This window comes from Puma concolor, chromosome B1, assembly GCF_028749965.1.
Source record: "Puma concolor isolate L17-30 chromosome B1, mPumCon1.1.hap2, whole genome shotgun sequence".
Classification (NCBI taxonomy): Eukaryota; Metazoa; Chordata; class Mammalia; order Carnivora; family Felidae; genus Puma; species Puma concolor.
Genome location: NC_141670.1, coordinates 36,181,079 through 36,208,428, shown reverse-complemented (window position 1 = coordinate 36,208,428; position 27,350 = coordinate 36,181,079). Strand labels below are relative to the sequence as shown.

The window sequence follows — 27,350 nt, the reverse complement described above, 5'->3', positions numbered from 1 at the left end:
CGCCCCACGCGAGGCCGGGACCGGCGGGCGCGCCCCTCCCTCCGCGCAGGCTCCGGTTTCCTGGCTGGCACTGCGCGTCCCGTGCTACCTGTTGGGGCGAACCAAACCCAACCCTAGGGCCGGCGAGCGGCCGGGGCCGGGGCAGAGGCCCGAGCGCCCGCGGAGGAGCGGGTAGGCGCGGCGCCCGGGCGGCCCGCGGACTCTGCAGCCTCTTCGCCGGTAGCCAGATTGCTTTTTTCCGGTGAGGAGGGGGGATGGGGGAGGAGGGCTCAGCCGAGCGGAAGGGGGAGAGAGGGCGAGAATGCGTCCCCTTGTTCCCCAGGCCCCTGCGGGGGGCGGAGGCGGGGGCCACACCTGAGGGGAAGATGCAATTAGAGGCGGCGGGCTGGGCCGCGCGGCCCCGGGGGGAGGGGTGGCCGCGGCGGGAGGGAGGGGGGAGGGCGCTCCCACCCCCAGCCGGAGCTTCTCGGGTGGGCTTTCCCAGACGCCTCCAGGTGTGCTTTAGGGGAGTGGAACTAAGAGCCATAAAACCCGCCTCTTTCCTCCTTTTCGTCGGCGTGTAATCTTGTTGAGGGGGAGGCCCTTCCAGCACGTCTCCCCGCGCAAGCCACCTCTTCCGTTGATGGACCCCCCCCCCAGCCTCAGTTTCTCCTTCCTCTTCTTTCTGGGAAATTGTTGGAGGGAAATATTACGGAGAGAGAGGGAAAAGGATGAGAGACATCCCTTCTCCCCACTTCTCCCAAAAATGGCCCAAAAATAAGGACCGAATGGGCAATTATGGAGGAGCCTGGTTTAGTCATAATGGGAGGTGAGTGAAGCAGCCGTCCAAGGCGGTGGGGGCCAGGGGTCCCCCCCGCCTCTCCTTTGGTGAGGACTAGAGAGAGGTCTGACGCCCCCAGCTCTGGGCAATTTAGAAGGCAACAGCCAAGAGGGAGGTCTCTCAGGCCCCAGGACAGACATTCTCCCTCCAGCTTGTCATAATTGCTTTGCACCAGGTTGCTTTTTTCTCTCCCCCCTTCTAATCACAAAGAGCCTTAATCCTGGTGAAGACTGCGGGAGACGTGTTGGGGGTCGTTTTCTGGGAGGGGGGCGGTGTAGGGAGGGTGGTCCGGAGCCACAGCTGATAACTGGCGAGTTCAATGGGATTTTAAACACAGAGGCAACGCCCAGCAATTACCTGAGGACAAAGGGTTGGGGCCCCCAGGTGTGGAGGTCTGGACTTGGGGGGCAGGGGCAGGGGGCTGAGAAGGAGGTGTGTTGGGGAGGGGGAGCTCTTACAATCCCTCTGATTTCCGCAGGAATTTGAGACATTCTTTAAAACTCTAGACTGCCTCCCCCCAGCCCGGCTCTCAGACCCACCCCACCCTCCCTGGCTCGGGTTAGAGACAGCTTCAAAGGTGGACTGGGCCCTTTGTCTTGCCTCTGCTTTCTTCTCTGCCTTTCTCCGGCCCCTCCCTCCCTCTCTTTGACCTCCCCAGCACAGACGGCCTCTGGGGGCCGGCTCCAGAAAGCCCTCACTGTTTCCTTTCTTGCTTTTTGAGGTGAGACCTGGTAGGGAGGGCCTGAGACAGGGAGGAGTGAGGGAGGAAGGCAGCTCTGGAGGCCTGTGCCATCCCTGAGTGCCTTGCCCTGCCCCAAGCACCAAGCCTGGCAAGTCTTGGGTCTCTGGCTTGGCTCTCTGAACCTTCTCCCCACACCTTTTAGTGCCTCTGCCAAGTCCAGGCTCCATACCTAGGGGGCCTTGTCATATCTAGTGAAATCTATTCCAGCTGATTCCATCTGGTCTGGGGGTGAGTTCAAAGATACTAAAAGGAAGAAGCCAAAGGAATAGATCTGATAATGGGGTCTCAAGGGATTTAACATGTGGAAAGGGGGGTAGGGGGAGAAGACTTCCCAGAGGACCACAGACTACCCCTGGCTGCTTCTGTGTGCCGGAAGGTTCTAAGCAAGTGTGTGGGTGGGGGTGGGCAGTGTGGGGGAAGACTTAGGGCAAGATGAGCACATCCATCTCGGGGAGGATGTGACAAAGTGGAGGGAGCAGGCGGCAGGTGCCTCAGATCCTGTGTTGGTTAGGATTACCAAGACCTCCAGCTAAGAATAGCCTGCATATTGATCTCCCCTCCTCTGTGCTGTCCTCCAACAGCCAGATGGAGCAGAGGGGGACATCCACTTACTTTCTAGTCCTCACAAGCAGGCTACTATTTAAATAACTCTGTTGAGCCCTGTCCCTCATACTTTCAGTGGCCAGTGACCTCCTTGGCTTCAGACCTGGCTGTCCTCAGCCTCATATCCCTGGACTCTTTGAAGGACCTCCCCCCCCTCCCCCCCCACACACACCTTTTTGAAGCTCTTTCCTCCTTCTTCATTCTCTCACTGGGACCCTACTCTTCCTGGCTCCTCTTTAGAGAAACATTCCCTAAGATTTCTGCCTTTCTCTTCTCTCCTTGTTCTTCCTGCTGAGTCTCTTCTAACAATGCAACATGTCAGCTGTCACCACCTTGCACACCATTGCTTTCTCTCCCACACTTGGGAACTGCACCACTGCCAGGCCTCGCTGGGGTCTGTCTCAGTTACTACAGCAGCTTTCAAAGTCATGTCTCTGCCTCCTGACACCCCCACCTCCTCCAGGACATCACACAGTTTGTTCCCTGGCCCTACCCAACCCTAAACCACAGCTCTGCCAGTGTTACCTGATCACTAGCAGACTCCTTAGCATGGTTTTCAAAACTCCTGTACAATCCTGCTCAGCCTCCCTTCCCAGCCCTGTCCATACAAGTCCCCTCTGGGGAGTTCCAGGAGCTCTGGTTTAATAGCCAACCAGCACCCTGTGCCTGGCTCTGTTCCTGAGGTTCCCACTGCCCAGCACACCTTTCTCCAGAATGCTTGCACGCTGCTGTCTCCTCTGCTCCATAGACTTTCCTCCCCTCTGGGGCTAGTGGCAGTCTCTGGTGACACAAGTGTCTCTGGCTGCTGACTTGCCCTTCCCTTATGGCCTATATCACAGTTTTCTGGAACTGTAATTATTTGTGCTTGTGTAATGGTTGTGCTACAAAGCAAGTGTCTCAGATGTAGAAGTAGTAGGTCTTTGCCTCCCTCATAGTACCCAGTGCAGTATGTTACACAGAATAAGTATTTGTTGAGGGAATTAAATCGACTAAAGGTCCAGAAAGAAGTCATTGGCTCTGAGCCCTGCAGTCCCTCAAGATGGAGGCAGAATGAGAACCAGAATCCTGCCTCCACCCTCCATCCTTAGGTGGACTTGGGTGGGGAGGGGTCCTAAGCAGTTATCCAAATACTTATTTATCCCCTACAATGTACAAGCACTGTGCTAGCCCTTCAACTGACCAAAAAGATGGACAAGATATTATGTCATCCCCGGTCAAGATCTCAAGACACTTGAAATATAGGTGGGGGGATAAACCCACTTTTGGAAATTTTGGAACTTTTGGAAATCTCTCTTATACCTAAGATAGCAAAGTGGCATTTGGTACATCCCAAAAGAGGGGAAAAGGAAACAGGAGCTATTGGAAATAAGGACACTAATGTGCACAGAACTCTGGAGATGTGCTTACATGTAACCCCTTATTCAGGGGGTATTCCCATATAATGTGTGCACAAGCTTAGACTCAGAGATATTAACTCATCTACAGTTGCAGCTAGTGAGCATTACAGTCTAGGTTCTTGCCGGTCTGCATCATCTGAGTGGGATGTTCTCTGCTTGTGGCCAAGCAGGGAGAGTTCTCCAGGGTGGGAGAGTACGTGGGGCTGGGACACTGGGAAAGGCTGGAGTTTGCATGATCTTTAAGAATGAGCAGGATTTCAGTTAGCAGAGAAGATATGTAAGGGAAAAATTTAAGAGGGAAAACAGCATGAGAAAAAAGGTTTTGAGGGGCTCCTGGGGTGGCTTAGTCGGTTAAGTGGTTAAGCGTTGGACTCTTGATTTTAGCTCAAGTCATGATCGCACGGTTCGGTTCCAGAATTTGGGCCCTGAGTCAGGCTCTGCACTGGTGGCCCAAAGTCTGCTTGGAATTCTCTTTCTCTCCCTCTCTCTCTGCCCCTCCCCTCTCAAAATAAATAAATGAATAAACATTAAAAAGAAAAGAAAAAAGGTTTTGAGATAGGAAAATGTGAGGAGTGTTCAGGGGAAGGTGAGCAGTCCCTGGGTTTGGATAAAATTGCAAAGTTTGCCTGGAGAAGTGGCAGGAAATGATTGGGTTACATGATGGAGAGTTTTGTGTGGCAGAGGCTTTGAGAAGGAGAGTGACCATGCAATTGTGGGGTTGGAGGTTGGGAGAGAGACTGGTCTGGTGGCAGCATGCTGTGAACTAAGGCTCTGGGGTCCCTGAGACAGAGTGTCCAGTGCATAGAGGTGGGGTGTGTGTGTGACTTCTAAACTCTTTGGAGAAAGTGTCATTTCCAGGCCCTCGTCTTTCCCTTTATTCCTTTGGCCCAGTTCTTCATCACCTTGCCCTTCTCCTTAGGTGCCCAGGTGCCCTCATCAGCCTTTCCAGGAGTTAATGTTTAGATAGCACAGGGGGAGAGTCCCTGGTGCTCCCAGCCCCAGCAGGCTGGTGCATGGGGCGGGGCAAGGGGCAATGGAGTGAGACAGAGAGAGTACAGAGAAGCCTGTTGCACAGGCCTTGGTGAGGGGGCTGGTGGCAGGGCCGAAGTCCAGCCGGGACATCTGGCACCAGTGATCTTGCTGCAGAAAGGAGCCAAGAACTAGTTGGGGCCTGGGACTGCCTGCCTGAGAGGGGCAGGAGCCCCAGCCCTTGTTGTGGACGAAAGGGGCCATCCTCAAGGCCTCAAGGCACTCCTGAACTTAAAGGTATGCTAGTCCCCTTAGTAGCTGGGTATGGCCAAGTGGTACCCAGGAAGCCTACCCTGGGGCCTGGACAGTAGGCACTGGTGTTCAGTGTTGCCTGGCTCTAGGGGAAAGATTTTGCCTCCCCTCTTATCCCAGCCTGAAGGGGAGAGAGGCAAGCACTGGGAGGGGGGATGGTCTACTGGTCTTGAGGAGTCTAGGGCCTTCCCAGGAGGAAGCCACTGGTGACAGAGCAAGTCTCACTGTAGGACAATAGAGGAAGTGGAGGTGCAGCAGAGGCAGGCAACAGAAGGGTCTCCTGGCCTGGCTGTGCCCTCCCTGTGAGCACCAACACACACACACACACACACACACACACACACACACACACACACACACACACACACACACACCAGGATCCCTCTCAGTAAGGAATGACCTTGACAGCTACCATGCCTCAGGTCGACAGAGGGAGCCCTAACTCTGCAGTCCCCTTGGTTCCAGGGCTGGCTGGTGGCAGACTGTTCCTGCCCAAGGTGGCTCTCCCACCCTGTGGAAGGACATTCCTGTAGAGTCGGGGGCAGTGAGAATGGGCCTTGCAGGATTGGAAGACTCTGATTCTCCTCTTGGTCAAGGGGAATGAGAGGAGGAGATGCTCAGAGATAGCCGAGGTCAGATGCGGGGCAGACTTCTGGGCCTGAAGCCCTGTGTCCACCCCAGCCTTCCTGCTGGAAGCCACCCTCTGACCCTTTAAGATAGGTCATCCCTCCCTGTTCCTATCACTGTTCCCCAGCTGCACACCAAGCTTTCTGGAATGGAGGATGCTGCCCAGTGCTGCCTCCCTTTGCAAGTTCGGCCTGCTGTATGGCCCTGAATTAGAGCTGTCCTGAGGCCATACTGGGAGCCAACCCCAGAGCCTTATGGAAATGGGGAGGGGAGACTCAGTGGGAGCCCTGGCCCCTGCAGCTACCCCACCCCCACCTCAGCACCGAGGCAGACCTCAGGCCGCCTCCCTCCATCACTGAAGAGGCAGTAGGAGTCACAGCCGCCTCCTCCCCCCTCCCTGCTGCCGCCGCGGCTGAGCCGGCAGGTTGTCTTGGCAACGGGAGGCGGAGAGGAGATGCGCCGAGGGATGGAGGTGTATGTCACCGAGGAAGCTGCCGTGCTCCTGCCCCACGCCCCAGGCCCCTGAAGGTACCGGAGAGCCCTCCCTTCCCCCTCCCCTTGCCCTTTCCCCTGGATTCCCCCACTCTATCCGAGAAGGGCCTTGTTTCACAGACGAGAATGCTCCCTTCCTCCCAGGCCATAGAGACTCCTACCCATTTCTCATGAGCTACCTCATTCCAGGCCCCTGTCCACAGCTGTCCTTCCCCGCACCAGCTCATTCCAGCCCTACCTCTGGTCACTCTTGCACTGGAAGACAAATCTCCTGGGGTGGCGTTGTCTGGTGGGGGGCAAGTGGGAGCAGGACAGGAACCGTGGTAGTGGGAAAAATCAGGGGTCCTAAAGGGCTGAGGTGGAAAAGCACCTGGTGCTTGGTCTCCTGGAGGGTTGGCAGCAGGGCCAGGGCACTAAGGGTGGGCTTGAAGGGAGGGAAGCAGAGAGGCTGTCTGAGGCTGGCAGTTTACCCAGAAAGGCCTGATTCCCCCTCCTCCGAGGCTGTAGCCCCTCCTGCCACATCAAAGGTACACCTCCTCCTGCATCATGTCCTGACCTTTTTTTTCATGGTTAGATGTTTCTTTTCTCACCCCCAGGCTTTCTCATTCCTTTCCACAGGGCCCTCTCCCTAGCCACTCCCCAGCAGCTGAATTCCTTCTACCCTTCCTCAGTCACTCAGCTGCCTGCCTTCTTCATTTTCTCCATTCTTTCTGGAGCCCATCCTTTGAAATTCATTCTTCTCTATCTTTCACTAACCCAGACATCCCTCCCTTACTGTCCCTACCTGTTCCCTCCTGTCCTCTTTTCCTTGAGCAAGAGGTCTGGAGCACACTCTCACCTGTCCCCCTCAAGACCCTCCCCCTGTGATTTTCCATTCAGATACCCCAGAGCCCCCTCCCCAGATTCTAGATTTCCCGAAGGACAGCTCATACCATCAGCTGACCGGCTGTGGGCAGTGGTTACCAGGGCAACAGCAAGGGCTGCCTAGGTAGGCAAGTCTGCTGTGAGGTGGAGAGACTGCTGGGGCCACGGCCAGGGCCAGCCGGCTGAGTTCCCTCCCCTGCCCCCCAGGGGTCAAAGATGAACCATGCTCTGCTCTGTGCCCACAGAGAACCAACAGGCCAATGACAGGGTCCTGGACTTGTGAAGGTTTTCCCAGACAGGGAGGGCACATCCTGTAGTTCTGTGCTGGGACCTGGGCATCACCTGGCCGGAAATTCCCTTTTGATGAAGCTGCCCCAGTGAGAGATGGAGTCCTTCTCACAGTTGCCAGGGGATTCTGGTAATCTAAGGGCCAACCCAGTCTCTTGTGCTGAGGACCTGGTTTTTCAGATCTTCCCATTTGTCCCTCACCAGGAGGGGGTTAAGCCTTCCTTGAGTGACCAATTCCGGCATCTTTGCCCTCTCCCTACCACTGAGAATCTATGCCCTTTAGCACCCCAGGGAGGCAGGACCCCAGAGGCCTCCGTTGCTGCTCTTAGGCAAGGAGTAGGAGATACAGGTGCTGGGAGAAAAAGGTGTTGTCATCTCTCAGTTATCAGTAGAGCCCCCTCTGCCCCCACCCCAACTCAAATTCTGTTTATGAGGAGGCTTGAGGGGCTGTGTGTGTGTGTGTGTGTGTGTGTGTGTGTGTGAAAGTGTGTGAGCATGGAATGTTGCAGGGTTGGGGGTGTGGGAAAGGGAAAAAGGCCAACAGCTCGCGAGTCTGCTTCCGATTCTGCTTCGTCATGATGCCGGGTTAATGCTCCTCTTGTTTGAAACGGATTGAACTGCAGCTTTGAGCTAGGTGGAAGCGCAGACACATACAAACACACACCCTCAGGCCGGCCACACGCTATCAGCTGGAGGTGGGGAGGGTGCTGAGGGGGAGCCAGAGGCCCGCCCGCCAGACCGCCAGACGCAGGCTCCAGGCGCAAGCCTGTGGAGAAGCAGGGTGGGGACGAGGGGGTGGGGGCTCAGAGGGTAGGTCCCCTCCTGTGCCAGCTCCCCCCACCCGCCCACCTACCCCAAGCCGGGTTTTTCCTGCTATTTGTGCTCTGGGAAAGCACGGCTGGGTTCCTGGAAGAGACGCCTATTACCTTGGCTCTGGAGAAAAAGCGACAGCGCTGGGATCTGGGCCTGTGCCTGCCCAGCCCAGTCTTGGGGCCTCAGAGCATCTGGGCGACACTGTCTGGGAAGAGGTAGGTGGCAGGGTCTCCCATCTCTCTTCACCTCTCTGGGCACTTTGGGCCACAACCCCTGCCTGGGAGTGAGGCTCTGGGTGGTGGCACGGATCCCCTTAGGAGGGGTCGGCTATGGCCGCTGTTCAGGGGGAGAAACCCTGGGACTAGCTGGGTTTGATTTCATCAAGCCTGATTTGAGGAAGAGGGCTGAGGGTTCATGCTGTCACCCCAGTGCCCCCTTCACCTAGCTGTGCTGGGCAGAAGTGCAAGTGATGGAATTGGGGGGGCACTGGGGTGGGCAGGGGAGCTGTTCTTTCTTTGCTGAATAACGGGGAGTGGAAGGGGTTGCCCCCCTCACTCCCAATGTGCTGCAGGTTTTGAGGGGGAAGCACTACACACAGACACCTGAATGCTGTTGGTGAGGGTTGTGTTCCTTGGGAGGAGGTACCTGGTGAGCCCCTTTCTAGCCCTTGGCTGGCCAGGCTGGGGTGAGAACCAAATGCAGAATGATGTTGGGTGGTAGGGCGTGGCTGCAGGCCTGACCCCTGCTCACTCCTGGCCACTGCTGAAGTGCTTGAAGAGGCTGGGGGCTGAGCAGACATTCAGGCCTGTGAGGATCCAGAGGCAACCCCTTGCCAGCCTAGCAGGCCAAGCCCCCTCCCTGGGCAGATGCACCTAGTGTTTCCCTCCCAGGGGACTGTGTTGCCAGGGTTTGAGAGTCAGGGGAGCAGGGGCAGGTGTAGGAGAAGGAAGGCAGTCATGCTTTGGGAATGGGGAGCAGGGAAGCCACCAGGGAGTGGGTAAATGGGGGGCATACATGTGCACAGCTCAGGGAGGGGGTGTCAGCACGTGATGCGAGTGGTTGTGAGCATGGAGAACGGGTGCCAAGAGAGGATCAGTGGGTGGGTGGGAGTGGGTGTCAGTAGCACTGTGTGTCACTGTGTGTGGGCCTTGCTGGGAGAGTGGGGGCATGATCTTGCAAGCAGGGTGCATGGGTTCTGCAACTGTGTTTCAGTGTGGGCTCTTGCCTGTGTGGGCAAAGTGCTATGTCCACATGTGTCTTGCCTCAGTGCTGCTGGCCTCTCCTTATGTTCAACACCTGAGTCAGGCAGTTCACCTGGGAATGCAGGTCTATAGGAATTCCTCTTTTGGGGCTCGCGCGCGCGCGCACGTGTGTGTGTGTGTGTGTGTGTGTGTGTGTAAACATCAGAGTAAGGATACTCTCAGAATTCAGAAAGCTGAACTTGGGACTCAAGATCCTTGCATCTCCCTGCAGCTCTATCAATCTACTTTGTACCAGTGGCACCACAATGTACCAACAGAACCAGCTATAAGTAGAGACCAGAGCAAAAGCATGCTGAGGACCAAGTAAGCCTGAGGAGTTGGGGGGACACAGAAACAGGGGCCTCTTCAGAAGGAAGGTATAGAGAAAGGGTACATCAACACAAGAGAAGTCTAGGAGAAACTGAATGAAAAGATGCATATTTGTATGAAGTGGGGGGAGTGGAAGGGGCTGCCTGGGCCCAGTCCTGCTGTCATCAGGACCAAAGATGGGGCAGGGCCTTGAGCAGGTGGGTTCTCAGGCTGGGGCCCAGATTTTGGGCCCACCTGCCCTGCCTGATGCTTCAGCAGAGTATGAGAGGGTGATATATATATAGTGTTGGTATTAGAGGAACACCAACCCTAGTCCTAGCATATTGAGCAGGCCTTAAAAAATGGGGATGAGGAGAGAAGGGAAGAAGGGCAGGCACAGGCCTGATGGATGCTCCATGAACTGCTGGCCCAGAGCTGGGAGCCCTCTCCTGGCCTTCCTGCACGTCCTTTTGGAGCAAGCATGGGTGCCCCCTGCGCATGCGTGCACACAACCACCCACACCCACCCACCCACACGTACACCCTCAGGCCTCCCTGGCTACTGCTGGTCTGCTCCTGCCCACTCTTCCCCTCTCCACCCCAGGATGGGATGCTGTTTTGGGAACCAGTGACCTAGCTGGATCCTTCCTTTATTTCTGGCACTGAATTGTTGCCACAGTAACTGTGGGGGTGGGGCTGGGAGCAGGACAGTGTGAAAGGGAAACAGAGCCAAGGGAGGAAAGATGAAGAAAGAGAAGAAAAAGGGAATGGAAAGCAGAGAGTGGAGAAGGAGCAGGGAAGGGGCAAGGCAGGCAGTCACACTGTGAGTGAAACTGGAGAAAAGGGAGAGGGGCAAAGTTCCTGCCCACACTGACCCCAGCCCACTTGGACAGCTCATTTGCCTCATTTCACAACTCACTTACTCTCTGCACTACCTGCGCCCAGGCTGGCTTGACCCTGCCCAGGGGCACAAAGCCCCAGTCCCCCAGTCTCCCTGTTCCTTGTCCACAAGTCAGGCCAGCGGGCAGGAATCTGGGTGGCTCCACCATGTAGGGTTAGCACTATATAAGGTTAGCCCCAAGACCCAAGTTCAGATTGAAGTAGGATCTTCAGAGACCCACTGAGAAGACTGTCCATTGGCTTTAGCCTGAGACAGGCCTGGGTAGCAATTCCAGCTTGCCTTCTATTTGTGTGGCTTTGGCAAGTCAGCCTCTCAGCCACAGTTTCCTCATCTCTAAGTGGGGAAGGCTTGTGTGGAGGGTAAAGAGGATGTTATGAAAGTCCACGGCACAGCAACTGGCACAGAGCCAGCGGGGGTTGGCTTAGGATATGAGCAGAGGCTAGACTGGAGGTCCCCAGCTGTGGTTCTGCCCGCTGAGCCTTCATTTCTACAAGTCCAGGGAGGCACAGCCAGGCTAGTCCTATTTGCAGGAGGAGCCGGCTGGGATGGGTGCAGAGGTCTTATCACCCCCAGCCCAAAGCTGAGAGGTTCTAGTTGCCATGGAGATGCGCAGGTGGGCAATGTGAGGTGGGGCTGGGCTGGTGGCTTAGATAAGGCAGTGCTGCGGGGCTGGGGGAGGGTGGGGTGGAGAAGGAGGGATGAGGAGCCCCAGTGTGTGATGGGAGTGAGCATCTGGGAAGTCCTCTCCACCACCTGGGCTTGCCTGCCTCCACCGCCTTTTTTTCTTTCCCTGTCCTTCCATCCTGCCCTCCCTTCCTGCTGCAGCCTGCCCTTTTGGTCTGGTTCATAGGAGGTTTCTGGGACTGAGGAGGTGCATGTGCATGTGCATGTGCAGACACAAGGGGTGTGTACGGTCGGGGAGAGAGGGTCAGGACTGGAGGAGGGGAGAGTGGGTGTTGACTTGGGAGGAAATTAGCTTTGGGGGAGGGGGCCTCTTGTGGGTGGAGTAAGCAATTGCCTGCATAATGTGATTTGAGAGAAGCCAAGAAATCCCTCCTTTCCTCCCTCTCACCCTCTCCCTCACTCTCTCTCTCCTGAGAGAGAGAGAGAGAGAGAGAGAGAGAGAAACTCCATCCCAAAGCATTTTTCCTTAAAATTTCACCAGAAAGAACTTCACTTCTTTTTTTTTTATTTTAAAAAAAAAATTTTTTTTCAACGTTTATTTATTTTTGAGACAGAGAGAGACAGAGCATGAACGGGGGAGGGGCAGAGAGAGAGGGAGACACAGAATCGGAAGCAGGCTCCAGGCTCTGAGCCATCAGCCCAGAGCCTGACGCGGGGCTCGAACTCACAGACCGTGAGATCGTGACCTGGCTGAAGTCGGACGCTTAACCGACTGCGCCACCCAGGCGCCCCACAACATCACTTCTTAAGGCTAGCCCTAAATTAAAATGTAGTGCCCTGGAAGAGTAAGAGATCAGTTTGTCAGCGTGTTTCCTAACACACTGGGCACTGCCAAGCAGGCTCAAAGGAATGTGGCTCAGAGTAAGGGAGAGGAGACTCTGAGGCTAAGGGGATGAGACCCAGCACAGGGGACTGCCACAGGGTTGTGGACAGCTCTGGAAAGGCCCGGGCAACAGAGCAGACACATCATTATTTTGAATCCTGTTTCTGAGTGGCTATGCCTGAAGGCCAGTGTTTGTGCACATGTGAGTGTGGGTTCAGGGCGATTGTGCACTGCAGTGACATGGCTGGTCTGGTACCCTTCCCCTCACTTCTTGCCTGAGCAGTTACCACTCTGATACACAGTCATTGCCTCATCCTGTACCTCCCTGCCACACATGCACACACACACACACACACACACACACACACACACACACACACACACACACTGGTGCTCGAGGGGAAGGTGCCAGGGCCACCACCAGGCTCAGCCTGAGGCTCAGAACACATGGAAACTCTCAGTTCTCCCTGGCAGCTCAGCCATCCACACTCCCCACCAGACCTTTTCTACTGCCTTTAGCTTCTGCTCACCAACCTGTCAGATCTGCGTATGGCCTTATCTGTCACTTTTCCTGGGAAAATAATGGCCTCCCAATGGGACTGGCCCAGGCTACATGCTTCTGTGTTGTGGATACCCAACTTTCCCTTTCCTCTCCTTCCAGGGAAGCCTAGAGTTTTCTTTCCAAAGCCAGCCCTCCACTTGGGCCTGAACCACATGCCTCTCCCCTGCTGGGATCCCTCTTCCCTCTTCAATGCCTACAAGCCTGTTCAGGTCTTCCCTTTCTTTAAACACCTTCAGCCAATCGGCCTCCTCCAGAGCCACTCTCCAACCCTCTCCCACCCTCTGTCACACTCTTCTTGCCTGTGTGCTATCTAGGCCAGCCCTGACAAGGGAGCCTCACTACTCCTCTGGAAATGCTCTCACAGGCCACCAAACCAGAGAGCCTTCACTCCCTGCAACACTTCCCGCCTTCTCTGGGCCAGGGACTCTTGGCTCCATGACCTTCTTTTCTCAGCCCCACTTGCCTACCATTTTTCTCCATATTTATTGCACTCTTACTGTGCACTAGATACACTCCGTGCCCCCAAGGAGCTGGCCATTCCGTTTCACCTCTCCCTTTCATGCCATCTGTGACTATTCTGGTCCCCTTGGTATTTCCCAGGATGCTGGTTTTAAACTTCTTTTCTCCTTTGACAACCTCATGTGCAAAGTACCGTCTGTAGTCAGATGGCTTCCAAATCTCTATTTCCAGCCTGCCCCTCCCTCAACCTCCTGTTCCTCCTGGATGTTCCCATGGGCTCATCGACTGCACCCACCTCAACCTCAAAAAGTGAACTCCATGCTTCCCCTTCTGTCTCTGAGGGCAGCCACCTCCCCATCCCCCAGGGGTTCTCCAGATCAAGTCTGTTTTGCACATTGTGCCTCTAGGATCTCTCCCTTTTGCCTCCTTTCCATCATGGGCCTCATACCCAAGTCAAGGCCCTCACAAGCCCCTGCCTGACTGCTGCCGTAGCTTCCAGGCTGGTCTTTGTCCACACTGCCCCTTCCTGTCCAGTTCGTCTTCCAGGCTGAAGCCACATTCAAAGCACTGCTTGGGACTGTCACTTCTTTGTTTGAAAAAAGTTTCTAAGCATTCTATGGCTCCTCTTGCCCACAAAATACAGTCTGAATCCCCTAGTCTGGGTTGGAGGCCTCCATAATCTGACCCCTGACCTCCTGCATCAAACATATTTCAACCTTATGAGCTCTATAATTTAGCCATATGTGCTGTTCCCAGCCAGACCCAGTGCTGCTCCCCATATCTCTACTTTTGCTCATGCTGCTTTATCTCTCAAGAATCCATTTCTTCGGTTTTTACATGAACTCAAACTGGGCATTCAAGGCCTACCTCGAATACCTCCTCTAAGGGATCTTTTTTATCATTCCTTTCTCAACACCCCAGCAGGAGTGATCCCTCCTCCTGTGACTTCTCATGGCTCCTTATATTATCTTATCTAGCACGTGTAATTTTCTGCTTTGCGCGCAAGTTATCTACATACATGCCTCATTTCTGGAGGGGCAGCTCGGCTCCCCTGACTCATCTTTCTGTTCTCCATAAGGCTTATCACTGAGTGTTGTCTGTGGTTACTGAAGAATTAGGTACTCAGGAAGTATTTGATGAATGGATAAAGCAATATATGCCTGGGTAGGTGGGTGGATGGATGGATGGATGGATGGATGGATGGATGGATGGAAGGATGGGTAGATACATGGATGAATGAGTGTTTGGCTCTAAGGCTAAACCAAGTATATAGTTAGTTTGACAATGGCTGCTAACACAGTAAAGATCAGAGAGGAGTGAAAAAGAACTAACAGCTCTTGAATATGTATTAGAGTTTACTCTGATCCTCAGACACCTAGTTAAAAGCATTACAAAGTGAGAGCTAAGAAGGCAAGAGAAGGATAAAGCTCTGGAATGGAGTCTTTCCATGGGAACCAAATACCTAGTGTGACTCTGATGGCCAGAGTCCTGTCTTAGACAAGCCTTGACTCTAGAATTTGAAAAAGAGTTGAGAAATGTGGCAGATTTTAGTCTATCCCCACAATGCACCTGACACGGCACTAGGCAGGCACTTTGAATCATGCCAATGCTGAAGAACAGTCATTTTCAGCTCACAACTCTGGACAACTTTTTAACCTGAGCCTCAGTTTTCTCATCTGTAAAATGGGTCTACCTTTGTTGTTGAGGGGGGATGAAACAAAATCATTCTTTTAAAGTCCTTGTCAGAGGCACCTGGCTGGCTCAGTTGGTGGAGCATGCGACTCGACTCTTGATCTCAGGGTTGTAGGTTCCAGCCGCACACTGGGCATAGAGATTACTTAAAAATAAAATCTTTAAAAAAAAGTGCTTATCAAAGTACCTAACATGACCATTCAAAAAATGGTATCTATTGTTATTGTTTTGTCCTCCAGAAGTTAGCACTCATTCTGGTTAGTGAAAAAACATTTTCTGGCATTAGGCAACATATAATCAAGGGCAAAGTTATGCAGGTTTCTTTTTCAGTCCCACTGGAATTCTGAGAAGCGTTATAAGAAGGCCTAGAATAGTAGAGGAGGCCTCCCAGAGGAGCAGAGCTTAGGATGGCCCCTGAAGGACTAGTGGGTTCTGGGAGACATGGAAGGGGACAGAGAATAGTGGAAAGGGCATGCGCAAAAGCAGGGACATGGGAGTGAGGGCTGCTTTTGCAGCAAGCAGGTGGTTTTGGTGGGGGAAAGAGGGTGAGCAGAAGAATGGCCTGATACAAAGTAACAGGTGATAAGATTGGGAGCACCAATGACCTCAGTCTTTCATTACCCCCTGTGGTAAAGAACAGCTACAGAAAAGACACAAAAGTTCATTAGCCCTTGGGGAAATAGAAATAATAATAGTTAATACTCCACATAGTAGAATTTATAATGTTTTAAGCATTTCACATTTTATAACTTATCTAATACGCAGAGCCACCCCATGACATAGATACTATGACTGTCTTCCATTTTACAGATGAGAAATGTAAGTACAGAGAGAGTAAGTAACTTGCCCAAGGTCACACAGCTGCTGAGTAGCAGAGTCTACTCACTCCCAGGTACTCTGGTCCAGAGTTCATGCTGCCTCTTCCCTGTACCTTCTGTAGCCATCAACTCTGCACTCAAAGGCCCATGGCCACCATGGCTGGAAAGTCAGCCAGGCATTCACTGAGTGGTTATTATGTGTCTAGTACAGGCAGTGGGGGGATGGGAAGATTGCTAAGGGAATCAGGGATGAAGGGGAATACATGGACTGTGGCCCCAGAGAACTCATAATCTACTGCAGCAGACAAGACCCAACTCCCCAGGAACAAAGAGGCAGCAGTGCCAGCTGGGATGCCTTCCTGCTGAAGCTAGGGGCCCTGCCTTGTAGAGAAGTAGCAATTCAGAGGACAGCCTCAGCACAGGCATTCTGAGAAGGCTGTGCAGAGCTGGGATGTGGCCTCGACCCCGAAGGGGACTCTATCAAATGCCTGCAAGTGAGACTGCCTGCTGGACAGGGACAGGGACACCGAATGTGGTCTCCCTCCACACTCCCCTCCCTTTTTCCAGGAGGCCTCCCCCAGCCCATGACAGGGGCACTTCATGCCAAGTCAGTTTCACTGCATCTCCACCCAGTCTGTTCACCTGATAGGTTCAGTAGGTCCCTCTGTGTTAAACCTGCCTGGGATTTGAGACACAGGGGGCACAATGGACAATGGATTGAGTAGGGAGAAGGACAGGCGCCAGCACAGAGCCAGGGAGAGAGGCCACGGCCTTGGCCGAGAGGAGTGAGAACCAGGGCTTGAAACCGGACTGCAGCCCCAGGGCAGGGCAGGTGTGACAGAGCCGGAATGTGAGGCTGCACCGGAACGGGTGACCCCTGCAGTCATTTCCTTTCCGGCCAGAGAACAATGGCTCAAAAACAAGTGCAGTCCCTCCGCTTTTCCCGCTTTGCCGTCCACACGCGCGCTCGCTTGCTTACCCGGGGCTGAGCGAATGGAAAGCCTGAACCCTGAAGGGCGCTGGCTCCCTTCCGCCCTGCTCTCCGGAGCTCCCAGAGATCCGGGGCCCCACCGCCCTCCCTGGCACGTTCTTCCCTCCCAGGCCCGGCACTCGGTCCCCAGCCGGGAGAGTCACTGAGGGATGAGGACGCCACAGCCCGGTGGAACGCACTTTCTGCTCTCGTGGCCCGGAGCGCGCAGCGCCCAGGAGCCGGGCAGAGCCTGACGCCCTGTCGTCAACCCTCGCGCACGGGGCTCTGCGGGTGACCGGACAGGCCAGCTTCCTGCTGCATGGAACGGCTGCAGAAGGTGCGCGGGAGGTGCCCCCCCCCCCCCCCCCCCCCCGCCCCCACGTCCCGGCAGTGCGCGGCCTGGGCACCGGGTGGGGCCAGGCTTCCCCGCCGAGGGTCAGGTCGGGAGTCGACGGTGCCACCTGCTGGTTGCCTGCAGAACCGCACCTCGGGGCCCCAGAGGCCTAAGGAAGCCCTCCCCTGCCCCAGCCCCACCCTCCTTCCCTCCCTCCGCCCGGAGGAGAGCCAGCCCTCACCCGGCCCTGGCACGCACGCTCATTCCCACCCGCCCGCCTTTCACTCTCCCCAGCAACCACTTACCTCCCCTGGGAGCGTCAGCTCCTCCCGAGGCTCCAGTGTTCCTGGCTCTCCCTCCAGCATCGTGGTGAGTACTTCTCGGCCACCAGCACCCCCAACCTGGGACAGGGATGGGGTGGGGACACTGCTGGGCCACTTCACCCAGAGCCTCCCTGACGATGGTCCTGCCAGAGCTGATGGGCAGAGAGAACCCAGAAATCCAGAGAAGGTTCTCCACATCCCCCTTCTCTGGTCTGGTCCTGCCTCATTGTACCCAAAATGCTAGGCAAAGGATTATCATTTTGTAAGGTAACTCTCTAAACTCTTAAAATTAAAATAATAGAATTATTAACTTTGAAGAGCTGACATCTCAGATGGCTGCCCATTTTCTTCCTAAGGCCAGTATTCTAGGTGAGGCTTTTGGCACATCTGTTCCATTCACACCATTTCCCTTCAGGCCAAGATGGACAATCAGGTGCTGGGCTACAAGGACTTGGCTGCCATCCCCAAGGACAAGGCCATCCTGGACATCGAGCGGCCTGACCTCATGATCTACGAGCCCCACTTTACCTATTCTCTCCTGGAACATGTGGAGCTTCCCAGAAGCCGGGAGGTGAGGGGTGGGAGGCTCCTCTTGGACAGGACTTGGGGGAAAGGGCTCCCCCAGCCACACCGGGTAGGAGGTGGAATCCCTCTGACGCTTTCCTGGTGGCCAGACTCCAAAACAAGAAAAGGAACTGTGGGCAGAAATCAACCAATGGTCAACCCAGTGTTTGTGGAGAGCAGGCAGAGACAGGCCGGAGGCTGGAGGATAAGCTCCATGCAGAGAGTTCGGAGGCCATGTTTGAATGGCAGCCTCACAGAGCCGGTGGTGGGGGCGGTGGGGGGGGGTTATGGAGGAAAAGGGTGTGAGTGGACAGAAAAAGCAAATTTGCCAAAAGCCCTCAGGAGCACTGGACGAGAAGGCTGGAATTCCTAGCTGAGTGACCTGCGTGAAAGTATGGTTTCAGTTTCCCCTCCTGTAAATCGAGGCAATACATCTGCCCTCCCACCTCACCAGCTATTTAAGTGTGAGAGAGAACTTGTGGCAGCTACTTTGTAAGCCGTGTTCCAGAAAGGGGTAGTGTCATAGCTGAACTGTGGGCTGGGGGCAGGCTGGGGGCTACCCTGCTGGGAGCCCAGACTCCATCCTGGCTGCTTGTGGGTCTTGTCCCTTCCCCTGGGCGCTAGGCTCGGAGGACAGGGTCAGAGCCACCTTCAATTGGCCCTCAGAGCACAAGCACACTGCTCCAAGATCCATGGCTTCTTCGTACGTCCAGAGAAAGAGAGGGCTCTGCCCAGGAGAGCACTAGGATGAAGAAGGATGGAGGGCCAGTTCTTGGAACTGGCAAGGACTGAGAGAGAAGAGGTGGCTCAGAAATTGGCCGGGCAAGGGTGCAGAGTTGGGCGGGGGATGAAGTGGCCCTTCCGGGGCTCTAGGGATGAGGATTTACCCCTACCCTTGTGGCTCTGACCAGCCTCCTCTCCATCCGCAGCGCTCACTGTCACCCAAATCCACATCCCCCCCACCATCCCCAGAGGTGAGTCTGCCCCACACCTGACACTTGCCCGGCTCCCCTCCCCCACACATATGCAGAGCCCATGGGATGACCTCATCCTGTTGCTGACCAGCTCTGTGTCCATCTGTCTGTCTGACCCAGGACCTCATTTAACCCTTTCTCCCTGGGTCAGACATCATCAGTAGGTCGAGTCCTTGGATACCCTTCCTCTGCCCTGGGGTTGGGGGCTTGTGGGCTGTCAGGGTGGGGGGGACAGAGATGGTGGAGTCAGGTGAAGCAGTGTCTCTCTGGGTTGGAGAGGGTAGGGTGGGAGACCTGGGAGCTTCAGTGAACCACACTTCTGTTCTGCAGGTGTGGGCAGAGAGCCGGTCCCCTGGAACCATCTCTCAGGTTTCAGCCCCAAGAGCCACTGGGACCCCACGGACCAGCCTACCCCATTTCCACCATCCTGGTAGGCTTTACTGTCATTGTGGCTGCACCCTTTCCCTGGGACCTCTTTTTCCTGCAGGAACCCAAGCTTTTTACTGTCTGTCCCCCACTCTCTGGGGTATATGCTCACTATGGAATTGGCTGGAACCCCTGATGGCAGGACCACAGGCGGATGGTGCCTTCCCTCCCACCCAACTAGAAAAGTGGGAAAAGTCCCAATCCCCTGAGGGACAGCTCTAGGAACTCCAGTTCTGTCTTGGCTCTTGGCAGGAGCCCATGAATTTCCTGCCTTCTTCCATTCCATTTGTGCCTCCTCATTGGCCTGGTCTCGCCCACCATCAGCATATCCTCCTTCTCATCTGCTCTTGCTCCCTGTCCACAGAGACAACCCGCCCAGATTCCAACATCTACAAGAAGCCACCTATCTACAAGCAGAGAGGTGAGGGTTCCCCTCACTGACCTGGGCCGCTTTGCGCCACCGGCTAGGGGACCGTGGGAGAATAGCTGTTCATAACAGCATATAACCTCTGCTCTGTATTCTTTGCTGTGTGTTGTGTTTACACCCATGGTCTCACAGGTGTGAAAGAGGACAGGAGAGGGAGTTAGGGGCTGGGCTAGGCCGAGGTGGCCTGGCAGGGGGTATGGGCTGACCCTGACCTTCATCTGCAGAGTCCATGGGAGGGAGCCCTCAGAGCAAGCACCTCATCGAGGACCTCATCATCGAGTCCTCCAAGTTCCCTGCAGCCCAGCCGCCTGACCCCAACCAGCCAGCCAAGATTGAAACCGACTATTGGCCATGCCCCCCGTCGCTGGCCGTCGTGGGTAGGACACTGTGTTGGAGAGGGGAAAGGGAGGCCTGGGATACTGCCTCCCGAGAGATGCTGTTGAAGCTCCATGAACCCACCCTCTCCCCATGCCCACCCCACGTCCTTCATGGCCCTCTCAGCTCATCGCCCTTCCCTGTGTTACAATGGCTCTTGGTGTGTGTGGCCCTGCTTGTTAGTCTTTCATTCACTTTCCTTTCATTTGGCCACTCAGACATTTACCAGAAGTCTGCCTCCCAAGCTCTGTGACAGGAGCTCTGGGAAAGAGAAAGAGGAGCAAGACAAGGGTTTAGTCCCCTGTAAATTTAAGTCATGTGCGTGTGCATTGCCTACTCAGCTTTACCACAAGGCTAGAAAACGTTACCTTTATTTTATTTTTTTACAAAATAATTTGTAGTGTTCTCTTCGAGGTGCAGCCCAGTTGCCACGCACAAAGCCAGCACCTGACAAATGCTTGTTGAGCGAATGGCTGATTGACGAGCCTGCTTTTGCCTGTGTTCCCCAGAGACAGAATGGAGGAAGCGGAAGGCATCGAGGAGGGGCGCAGAGGAAGAGGAAGAGGAGGAAGATGACGATTCTGGGGAAGAGATGAAGGCTCTCAGGGAGCGTCAGAGAGAGGAACTCAGTAAGGTAGCATCTCACTACCCCCCAGACACCCTGCCTATATCTTCTTGGGGACAAAAGTTCTGGTTCACTAGCTGTTCTGTTCTGAATGGTGTCATGCCTGAAGAACATCCTTGTAGGAACACGAGGAACCCCCCTTCTTCCCAGGACTTCAGCTTGCTGCTACTGAATGGACACCAGGACCTCGTGCTGCTTTTGGGAAACACTAGTTAATTTAGGGTCAAAAGGAAAGAAAAGGTGCCCCCTCACAGTGCTAGGCTTCAGTAGACTAAGTTCACGGGAAGAGGAGCAAGGAGAGAGCAGGCCACTGGTCTCCAGAGCAGGAGAAAGGGTGTTGGGGGTCCTGGAAAGGTCACTGACAGTGGCACGGACTTGTGCTCTGGGATGCAGAAGCCACTAGGATACAGTTATACTGAGCTGCGCTGATTCCTTGCTCTCCAGGGTGGCCAAACCCAGTGTGGCAGTGCATCAGACAGTGACAGGCCCCACAGGCTCCAGGGCACCACCGAGCCACTCGGAAACCAGTCCCCAGTCCTGCCTGCAGATACCCAGCTCTGAACCTTTTGGAGATGAGAAATGCGGGTAGAAGTCTTGGACCCATCTTCCTTTCTCCTTCTCCAGGTTACTTCCAACTTGGGAAAGATGATCTTGAAAGAAGAGATGGAAAAGTCATTGCCTATCCGGAGGAAAACTCGCTCTCTGCCTGACCGGACACCCTTTCATACCTGTGAGTGCCATGGGGTGGGGGGGCTCCGAATCACCTGGCCAGACCTTGAGGCCAGAATCGGAGTCTGAGTTTATCATATGCCCAGCTCTGTGCTCCTGCGGTGTAAGGGACAAAAGATCGTGTCACTGGCTCAAGGCACTCGTGTTCTCCTTAGGGCAAGAATACCAGTCATGGAATAAGACTAAAGCAGAATTAGCAAATTTTGTTTAACTTATCAAACACTTACTGTGTGTTCAACATATGCTAGACATTGGGGATTATAAAGAGTCGAAAATATATCCTGTCCTTCAGTAGCTCCCGGTCCATGGGGAAGCTGACATGAGAATTACGGTCAGTGCAGTTTGGGGCGGTGTTATGGTGACATGAGAGGCACACAGTGAGTGCTTCGAGAGGATGGTGACTGGGCCTGGGGCTGGAGGGTCGGGGAGGAGGGTAACTAGGTCTTGAAGCAAAAGAGTGAGTGGGGGAGAAGGGCATTGTGGACACAGGACAGTGTGCGAGCAAAGGCAAGGAACAGGAAACATCCTGGCCACCTTACAGGGCCTGCAGGAGCCTGCAGTTACAGAGCCCAGAGTGTGCCTTGGGGTGGCAGGGATTAGCCAGAGAGACGGGGGGGGGGGGGGTGTCCTGGGCTTTGGGTACTAAGCCCTCTAAATCACTGGAGTTTAGCCTTGACTTCCCTAGAGCAGGGCGGCTGCAGCAGAGGGAGGGAGAGCAGAAAGCCCAAGCTGCAGCAATGAGGCCTCTAAAAGCCTAGCCTCAGGAGCCACCCAGCATCACTCCTCTGCATCCTATTGGTCAGAGCAGCTCATGGGGCAGCCTAGACTCAAGGGAGGGGAGAGGCATTCCACTGCCTGATGAAGGCAGTGGTACAGAGGCTCACGGGCTGGAAGAAAATGTGCAAGCCATCTTTGGAGACACTCTACACATTTCCCAATAGTCTGGATAAGGACTAAAACTGTACATAGGTTCAGAGGAGAGGCGTTGGGTTTGAGAAATATATAGGAGGTGGAATCAACTGGACCAAGTGGTTGACTGGCTGTGGGAAAGGAGAGCCGAGTCAGGGTCTTGGCTTGGGTGCTAGGTGGGGACATACCTGGAACTGATGTGATAAGGGAGGAAGGGGTTGGATGAAAGATGAAGGGACTGGTTTAGAACATGTTGGGCTTGAAGTACATGTAGGTGAAAGCTGGGTCTTACTGAGTTGGAAGCTTGAAGGGCAAGTTGAGTCTTCAGCTTGTATGTAGTGGTAAGAGCCCCAGCAATGTCCAGCTGGAGGTCCCAGGAGGAGGCCCAGCCTCCGGATGTGGGAGGTGAGCCTTAAAAGGCCCCTTTCTCTGAGGGCTGGGGACTCGGGTCTGGGAGCAGGCCACATGGGAAGTTGAGGTTGTCTGCTGAGCGGAAAGAGGGTGAGGCTGGGTGAGGTTGGAAAGGTTAGGACCAGACGCTGCAGGGGAGGGGAACCGTTGCCAGTCTTTCAGACTGTAGTGATGATCATCCACGCAGTGTGGGCCTTATCTCTGTGGTTTGCAGGCAAGAGTTGCTGGCTGATCCAGGGTTAGAGTTTCATAAGGTAGGTGTCGAGGGATGAGGAGCTGGGTGAACTGCTGAGTGGTGGTGAAAGTGGTTATATACCCCACCATGGGTCGAAGGTCCCAGGGGAAGCAGGGAGCAGGGGGATCAAGACACTGGAGGTCCCCATGAGACTGATGGACATTTGTGTTGGGAATGAGGATGCAAGGAAGCCGCAAACAAGAAAGGTGCTGTGGCTGCAAAGTGGGATTCCCAGGCTTCAAATGTGCAGCAGTTGGGGACAAGACCTAGGGGGTGGCCATTTGGAAGGGCTGCCTGATGGGGCTGAGGTGAAGGCCACAGAGGGGGTGGGATTCAAGGAGCCGTAAGGGTCATATGTGCTTGGACATCCACAGGGTCACTGAAGGTCCCCAGGATGATATTTCAGTAGGATTGGGAAGAGTTACAGTAAGGCCTTTTTAGAGAATGTAGAATAGTGAAGGCTGGAAGAAAGAAGCAGATAGAGATGTCCCAAACGTTGGATTCAATCTTCATGTTCTACCAGAATTTGCTATTCAGTCAAAATTAGCTCTTTAACTTCCATTTTGGCCTTGCAGAGTTGAATGGCCAAATATCTACCACACCATCATGTTTGGCATCCCTGAACTCCTATGTGACCAGTGATCACATGACTGCTTGACTGCTTACATTACTGTCATAGCTAATCAGCCTCAACAGTTTCAGAATTGTGAACAGGCATGTCATTCTGACTTGATGGTAGTGTTGAAATGGTCACTTTCAAACGTAAGTGAGCATTCTAAAAATAATTCCAAGTGAAAATCTTCTGATATGCTTTGTAGGTTGAAATTCTATCATTCATTTGAAATATAAATGTATACTTATCACAGAAATGAAATGCTTCAATAGTGAATGATCATTGTAGAAACAGATAATTTCCTATACAAAAGTAAGAAGTATTTAAAAAAATTTTTTTAACGGTTCTTTATTTTTGAGAGGCAGAGACACAGAGCGTGAGCAGGGGAGGGGCATAGAGAGAGACAGAGAGAGGGAGACAGAGTCCAAAGCAGGCTCCAGCCTCTGAGGTGTCAGCATAGAGCCTGATGGAGGCTTGAATTCACAAACTGTGAGGTCATGACCTGAGTCGAAGTCGGATGCTCAACCCACTGAGCCATCTAGGCGCCCCTTAAAAGAATGTTTTAAGAAGACAATTCCTTATAATTTTGAATCTGTCAAGGCTGAACCTTCAAACAAATTGTTTATCAGGGCACATGTCTGGCTCAGTCAGAGCAGCATGTGACTCTTAATATTGGGGTCGTGAGTTCAAGCCCCACATTGGGTGTAAAGATTACTTACATAAATAAATATACACTTTAAAAAAATGTTAATCAAAATGATTGCCATAGATTGCCAATGATTTCTAGCATTTGGACATGAAAGAGTTTTGAGATCTGGGCAAACTAAGAATCTTAGGTACAAAGTTCTCTTTAGGAAAACCTGTTACTGAAAACCAACAATATGTAGAGATAGAACGCCTAGTGATCCTATGAAATGTGTAAGTTCAAAGTGATATCTGATCTTGCACACGTGAAGTCCCTCTCTAGATATTTTTAAGTGATCTCTACACCCAGCATGGGGCTCGAACTCATGACCCTGAGGTCGAGAGTCGCATGCTCCACCCACTGAGGCGGCCAGGCGCCGCACAAACATGGTGTATACGGACTTCTGTGCTCGTATACTGCTGCCACAGTCTAGCAGCTGATGGCGCTGAGGAAATGATCGTTTCTGTATGATAACGTCATACATCTGAAATGTGATTACTAGCGTTGCTAATTGTAAATTATGATTCCGTCCGTCATTTTGACTAAATTTCAGATATATTTCTGTAGTCCAGAGTTTCATCTTATGACGGTGAGCCTCATCATCTGACTGTCACTGGCCAACTATCAGTTTTAACACTTGGGCATTTTGTCCAGATGTGTGTTTGTTTAGAGAGACAGCCCAGAGCTGCCAGCACAGTGCTGCTTGCTGAAGGTAATGGGCAAGAGCCAAAAGCCAACAGGGGCTCCCCGGGCCCCCCAGGTCTGCCCTTCACGGCCCTGCCTCTGGCAGGGGAGGCCAGGGAGGCAGCCCTCTCAGGAATGGCTGTCCAAAGGCACCGACCAGGCCTCTTGCTCTCTTCCAGCCCTGCATGCAGGAACATCAAAGTCATCTTCTCTCCCCGCCTATGGCAGGACCACTCTGAGCCGGGTAAGGTCCCAGACCAGAGATCAGCGCCTGCCAGGGAAGAGTGTGTCTTTGGGCACCTCTGAGGGACTGAGCTACTTGGGCATCCTGAGGGCACAGGAGACCCTTAAAGTGAGGGGGAACAGTGTGGAATCCTCTAGCTTCCTTCTGATCCCTTCATGTCCTTTCTAGCTACAGTCCACAGACTTCAGCCCCTCTGGGAGTGAGACTGGAAGCCCAGGTGAGAGGCAGGGCCATCCAATACCAGGCGAGCAGGGAAAGAAAGGGGCCTCAGCAGGCCCCAGGGCAGCCCTGCGTCTGTGATGTGGGCTGGGCTGTGGCTGGAGGTTGGGGAGGCTGAGCTGGCAGGCTTGGAGGCCTGCTGACCTTTCAGCTACCTCCAGACAATGACTCTTCTCTCCCACAGGCCTGCAGGTGAGTGCCTCCTGGAGGGGAACACATGGAGCAGCAGAAGCCATGGATGAGTGACAGGCAGCATTGGGGGAGGGGGGTGTGGGGCCACAGAGGCCTGGTAAGGACTCGAGAAGCCCAGGGTAAGGCTGGGGAGGTCTCCCTGCCCCACTCTGGCTCACTGCGGCTTTGGTCTCCCCAGAACGGAGAGGGCCAGAGGGGGAGGATGGACCGGGGGAACTCCCTGCCCTGTGTGCTGGAGCAGAAGGTGAGGGGCAGGGGCAGAGTCAGGGGTGGTGGGCCGGGGACAGAACCATCTACAGTGGGGGTGGGCCAGCCAGCCGGGGGGAGAAGCCAGGGAAGTGAATGCACTAAGGGGTCGATGATGGGAGGGGCAGCAGGGAAGTTGGGGGACATGGCTGGCAAAAATGGCATGAGCCCTGAGGGCCCCTACAGGCTGATAAGGGGCCCAGGGAATTGAAGGGTTACACTGACAGGAAACTCTATGAGCCTAAGACTGCCCCTTCCCCTCCCTGCCCAGATCTATCCCTACGAAATGCTGGTGGTGACCAATAAGGGGAGAACCAAACTGCCTCCAGGTGTGGATCGGATGAGGCTTGAGGTATGCGGAGGAAATGTGTGGGGTGGGCTTAGGTGCCACTGATGGGGTGCCTTCCCCTGCCTGATGGGGAGAACCGGGGGCCTCTTTGAGTGCTCCCTTAGTCATTTGGCCAGCCCCACCCTGCACCCCTGTTCCTAAGCTGCCCCTGCGTGTCCCCTCTACAGAGGCATCTGTCTGCGGAGGACTTCTCAAGAGTATTTTCCATGTCTCCTGAAGAGTTTAGCAAGCTGGCCCTGTGGAAGAGGAATGAACTCAAGAAAAAGGCCTCTCTCTTCTGACCACCCCTCCCACTCCTTGACTGACCCTGTCCCCTGCTGCTTCAGGGCTCTGGAGCTGGGTCACTAGACCCCAAAGCATCATCCCTTGGGGGAGCAGGGAGGTGGGGTGGAGGTAGGGTTGGCTCCATTCCCCAGGTGAGGAGGAACCAAGACCTCTGCAGTGCTGGGGTTGTAGGACATGAACTTGCTTCCCCATAATGAGCTAGGGGGGGCCTCCTTCCCTCATCCCTGGTCCTCACTGCACAGGGCAAACCCAGTCTGGACTCCAGCACACACAGAGTTAATGTTTGCACCCTCTCCCCACCCCAACCCCACATGAAGGTCCCCACAAGAGAGTGAGGAGAAACGAGGCAGCATTAGTGGTCAGGCATGTTGGCTGTCTTGACCAAATGGGTGGGTAGGACCCTCGGACCTGCTAGGAGGCAGGTGAGGGTGGGAAGCAGCCAGGCAGGCAGGGAGAGCCCCAGGATGCTGTGTGCACCCAAGCACGCCTCCTCACCTCACCTTGGACAGCTTCCCCTACACCTGGGCCTCTGGCTTCTCTGACTCTTAGCAGGAGCAGGCTTGAACTCAGCCTCTAACAAGGAGGCCACCCTGCCCTCCAGCTCACCTTGTCCTCTCCTTGTGACCCCTAAGCTTCAGAGCCTCTTGCTCCAGCCCTGTGGCTTCCCCAGAAGCCTTGGCTTAGAGTGGAGATGTTGCAGAACCTCAGCCCGCCGTCAGCCTGCAGGCAAAGTCCGCTAGACTTCTAGCACCCAGGTCCCGGGCAGAACCCAGGCCTTCAGGCTCCTTGGATGGGATCAAGAGGCCAGGCTGAGTGTCCTGGCTAGCAGGTCCCGTCCATTCCCACGCATCCCCCACCACGCTGTCTAAAGAATGTAATTTATTGGGGCGCCCCCCCAGCTGCTTTCTCTCCTAACTCTCTGCCCTACTTTAATCACACTCCCAGCTTTTCTTCTCTACAGAAACATATGTGTATATAATTATATATATATTTTTGCCTGGGGCTGGGTTTGGTACCTGCCCAGACTCTGGCATCCCTTTCCACTGTGTGTGTGTGTGATAATGCTGTGGGAGGGGGACTCTGCTTGGAATTAAAAGGTTGCACTGGGCCCCCAAA

General features: G+C 54.3%; 1 protein-coding gene across 1 annotated transcript; it reads left to right on the top strand.

The window, feature by feature from the left end:
- Positions 1-34: 34 nt before the first annotated feature.
- On the top strand, positions 35-27,350 carry DMTN (dematin actin binding protein). The gene is given in 16 exon segments (XM_086703499.1): positions 35-241; positions 16,517-16,722; positions 17,014-17,088; positions 17,458-17,613; positions 18,536-18,580; positions 18,911-19,010; positions 19,371-19,427; positions 19,658-19,810; positions 20,318-20,442; positions 21,058-21,163; positions 24,879-24,943; positions 25,112-25,160; positions 25,347-25,446; positions 25,448-25,598; positions 25,872-25,952; positions 26,117-27,350. Coding segments are annotated over 15 exon segments (1,395 nt in total). The 5' UTR covers positions 35-241; positions 16,517-16,704; the 3' UTR covers positions 26,231-27,350.